General features: G+C 36.8%; 2 protein-coding genes across 3 annotated transcripts in view; both read left to right on the forward strand.

Moving 5' to 3' along the window:
* The window catches only part of LOC100182654, a 22,865-nt gene extending 22,251 nt beyond the window's left edge, over positions 1–614 (forward strand). The window contains exon 33 of the mRNA XM_018817197.2: positions 372–614. Within this exon, the coding sequence (XP_018672742.1) occupies positions 372–518 (147 nt within the window). The 3' untranslated portion in view covers positions 519–614. The remainder of the gene's footprint in view (positions 1–371) is intronic.
* Positions 615–971: 357 nt separating this feature from the next.
* The window catches only part of LOC100175574, an 11,802-nt gene continuing 8,012 nt past the window's right edge, over positions 972–4,761 (forward strand). The window contains exons 1-5 of one of the 2 annotated variants that reach the window (XM_026840789.1): positions 972–1,177; positions 2,495–2,679; positions 2,971–3,105; positions 3,347–3,462; positions 3,961–4,074. In XM_026840789.1, the coding sequence (XP_026696590.1) occupies positions 3,012–3,105; positions 3,347–3,462; positions 3,961–4,074 (324 nt within the window). In that variant the 5' untranslated portion in view covers positions 972–1,177; positions 2,495–2,679; positions 2,971–3,011. The remainder of the gene's footprint in view (positions 1,178–2,494; positions 2,680–2,970; positions 3,106–3,346; positions 3,463–3,960; positions 4,075–4,761) is intronic. The other variant, XM_009859453.3, reaches the window with a different exon arrangement.

Here is a 4,761-nt window from a genome sequence, read left to right on the forward strand (position 1 = left end):
GATCCCCACACCTTTANCACCTAATATTCAAATGTCCTGATTAAGTTTTAAACAATAAACAACGGTTGATGGAAGTCGTGAGGATATAGGTTTATAATTCTTCGAATGTTCTTTGTTTACTACCAAATGGAACGAGAAAATAGAATGAAAAGGTGTCCCATCTTCCCCCACCCTACTGTATATAATCACAATTTATACTCAGTACATGTTTTAAGGCCGAGTCACCCAAATTGGTAAAGCATGACTCATCTACTTTAGGGGAATATTTCAATCTCGGTTCGATTAAGAAATCCGGATTGAGTCAGCTGTATGACACACGCGATTTCCGTTAATAATCGAAAGTTTTATGACATTTGGGTTTTATCATTTAGATGGAAGAGGCACGATTGGCCAAAGCAGCGGCAGCAACGTCCGGGGTACCATCCGCGTCTTTAAACAACAACAATTCGAATTTTCTGGACTTTCAATTGCGTAGATGTAGAAAAACGGCGCCGCAAATAAAAGACCCGCCCGTTTGAACGATTTTGAGCTTGTAGGCAGACCGTTCAGTGTTCATTTTAATATATCGTGATTGCTTTTTTACGTTGCCACAATAAATGGCTATATATTGTTAAGATGGTCGTTTTGCAAGCATTAATAGGTTGAGAATTGAAAGTTTTTAATAAAAAAATTTCAATTCGATTCACAAATATATGACGTCACTAGAGCATATACAAGATTTCGATGCCAAATGGGAAAAAGAGCAGCCGTGATTCGGGAATTTCTCTTTGAACAAATTTCTATTGTTTTGCCACTTAAATAGATGCGTGTACGCGATTCGAAATCGTGCTCCGTTATTAAAGGGCAATACCACTGGCTTCGTTTTATCGGTTTTTGTATAATGATCGTGTATTGAAGGCAGTATAAATTAATCATGACGTCAGTTGTTTATTGCGTTTTACTTACATAGAATCTTACATTAAAATATTAACGTATTTTTTCTCACTCAAAGTGCAGATCACAAGTATGGTAGTAAATAATAAAAACAGGTTAAATGGCTTACTGTTGACTTGAAAAACCTGTACCTAATGTTAGATGACGGACTTATATAGTCATGGCAGTTTTTGAATTCATTGCAGTTGCCTCTGCCATTGCATCCATCTCCATTCTTATTTTGTGTTTGCCTCGAAAAAAGTAAGTTTCTCTACAATCCAGACTGCAGAGTATGGCAGGTGCACGCGCGATTTTTTTAAAGACTTTTAGTGATGCACGCCACAATTTGTCCCACGCACGCAAATTAATTAAAAAAAGAAAAAACTACATATTAAATTAAGTAAGATTTTCTAACTTGGCTTGAAAATGTACATGCAGATTTTTAATGATAGCACGTGCGCACACGAAAAAATAACCGTCTTGCACGCGCAAGATCTCGTCAGGAATTGCCATACTCTGCAGACTACTCTACAATTAGTGTATAACTTGACCAAACCAATGCAATGTAAATTGCAATTGCATAATGTTACCTAAATCACTGCATAATATAATATGCATATGCTTCTTGAAAGAATTGTTTTTTTAAATTGGGTGCTAGTGAAGAATCTGGTAATACTGCCGCTGGTGACTAGTGAAAATTTTAGTTTTAAAATGTTCCTTACGTCTTCCTGGTACCCGCTGTATAAATTTGTTTCGAAAAAAATTGGGCGTTCGTGTAGAAAACTAACTTTGAAAATGCTCGAAAACGTGCTTCGTCACCGTAATTCGCCTGACTTGCGTAAGGTTAAAGATTTATTACGTCAAAAAAAAATTATACAGCGAGTATCAGGAAGACGTAAGGAACATTTTGAGACCAAAATTTTCACTGGTCACCAGCGGCAGTATTACCGAAGAATCTTCCTCCCCACCTTATTTGCTAACCACTAACCCCTATAACCACTAACTACTAACTCCTATAACCACTAACCCCCTAACCATCGTCCATCAACACCTAACCCCCTAACCTAGGGGTTAGTGGTTAGCATATAAGGAGGGGGGAAGATTCTTCACTAGCACCAAAAATTGTGTTAACGTTACATACCCAAAAAAATTTGTTCTAATATTTCAAGGAATTTTGGAGAATCAATGTATAATGCAAACTATATGTCAAACCATTTCTGTCAAACCACATTGTCCTTTTTATAAATAATAATGTGCGCAAAGGGTTTATCCAAAATGCATGAATTGTTTTTGCTAGAATATTGCAGACAATTGGTGTGATTCAAAATAATATATGGTTGCTAGTGAAGAATCCCCCCTTTGTTATCTGACTGCTATACGTAACTATTAACTACTAACCTATATAAGCACTAACTTAAACTACCAACCTGTAACACTTATCAGCCTGTAACAGACCTGAGGATTCTTCATTATTGTCAATGTATGCAGTGGCCAATGATACCATTATAAACTAACTAAGTAATTTTAAATATGCACAAACTCTTTTAGATCAAAATGCCTATACTTCCGCATTTTGTTGCAGAAAACCAAAAGTGACAGCCACAAGTTACACACCAGCTGCTGAGCTACCAAGTGAGGTACATACACCATCGAACCACCATTCAGGAAAATCTAATCAAGACCGACCTGCATCATCTGAGACATCAAGTTCCCAACCACAAACCGAGCCGCTCAAAAATGGTGAACATCGACGTCCACATTCCTCATGTAATTCATCATTTGTTTGATATTTCATGAACGGAACTTGTATTTTTAATTGTAACATTACACAGACATGGGGTGTCAGGGTGGGCAGGTCTACCCTGGGATTTTCTGCCCTGATTTAATTAATTTGTAAACATTGGAACCAATTTGTTTTATAGAAATGCGCGTTATATCTCTATATAAATATATTCTACCTTCCATTTTAAAATGTTATGCACCCATCTTGCTATATATGATAGTATATTGCATGTATACTTGTACATATTAAAGTTAATTTGTGATTTTTTACTTCAGCCCAAATCAGTCATTCCCGTGAGCTACCTCAGTTGCCACAAATGGTTGGCATGGTAACAGACGAGACAAACGATTCATGGAGATCTTCTAACCAGCATACAGCCGACTCTGTAGGAGATGCAGGTTCTAATGAAGGTTCGAATGTTTGACTACTGTATAGCCTATTTTTACCTCAAGTTAAGAGTATTAGTACCAATTCATCAGGTTTAATTCAATTAGTAATTAGTTAAGAAGAAACTTACTACTGTATCATAGAATTTTCTTGTTTTTTTATCAGACTCTGTACTAAGTCTTTAGGCTAAAACCTTTCTGCTGTGTTAATTGTATTAATCCATATCATGATGTAATAACACATATTATGATGTAATAACCCCAGGTGATGACAGCCCTGATACGCGACATTCAAGTCCGAGAGGACGGAGGCTACCCACCCCGCCCCCTGAAGGAGAAACTCCTGTTCAACATAGGCAGTCGATAACTTTAAACTTACAGGTCAATTTATACATATGGTACATATATAACCAGTGGCGCAGCCAGGGGGGTTAAGAGTTTTGCAACCCCCCCTTTTAACCCCCCCCTCAAAAAAAAAAATATATATATATATTTTTTGATTAAACCCCCATCCCCTTATTTTTTTTCTGGCTGCGCAACTATAAATACCTATACATTTCATGTGTGAAATTAATTTAACGTAGCGGTGAAATGTATTGACTATTGAGTAGTGCATTTATCCCATTAATCCGTGAGGCCTTGGCTTACTTTTGATTGGCATGCAACTGTAGTTTACTCATGTCACCCCAGATTCTGCTAAAAGAATTAAAAACCATGGCGCTTATGCCCTATGGCTTATACAGTCAGAATAGCAAGAAATTTTTGTTAATTATTTTGTTCTTTTAAATTTAAAATTTTAATAAAAATTATGTTGTTTTAGTTCAAAAAAATTATGTTTTTTTGTTTTAAAAATTTTGTTAAAATTATGTTGTTTTCTAGGAAGATGACACATATGCTAAAGTGGAGGAACCATCCAAAGAAAACCCTGTTCGGCTAAAAATAAAAACTCTTGATATTCCAGAAGGGAGTGGAGATTCCTCATTTTATGCCAAGGTGAGTGTTTCATACTTTATATAGAAAAGGGAAAAGGCTCATTTCATACTCATATAATGCTTTCTTAAGGTGGCTGTACACAGTATCCGGATTCCGGAATTTGTCTGTTTTGTCTGTTTTGTCTATTTTGTCTGGATTTCGCTGCCGCATTAGGAACTCGGTAATGGGTTTGCATACGACTTTGCACGCGAATTCGCATGCCGGATACTGTCCATAGCCACCTTTAATCTTTTTCTAAATTTCTTCCTTACACATAGTAGCAAGCCCATATCTACAGTAAAGTTTAGTGTTTATTACTGTGTAGTGGTTGTGACTGTGGCATAAATTATAGGAAATGAGAGAGGCTCTTTCATCTTAATGTCATGCTCTCTCTATTTCTCCCTTAGTAGTAGGGTGGGGAAGAGGGGACACCTTAAGCACATACTATCCAAATATCCTGATCGTGTTTTAAACAATTAACAAAGGTCTATGGTAGTCATGAGGTTACGGTTTTGTAATTCTTTGAATGTTCTTTGTTTACTACCAAATGGGACGAGAAAATGGAATAAAAAGGTGTCCGATTTTTCCCCCCTTCCACTATATGAGACCTTTCCCCCTTATACATAGTTCAAGGGACCCCATGTTCTATGCTTAGGTGAGTGTGTATTGGGCGTGACAGTGGCATACATAGTACAAAGGGGAGAGTCT

The sequence above is a fragment of the Ciona intestinalis genome, chromosome 2 (assembly GCF_000224145.3).
Source record: "Ciona intestinalis chromosome 2, KH, whole genome shotgun sequence".
Lineage (NCBI taxonomy): Eukaryota > Metazoa > Chordata > Ascidiacea > Phlebobranchia > Cionidae > Ciona > Ciona intestinalis.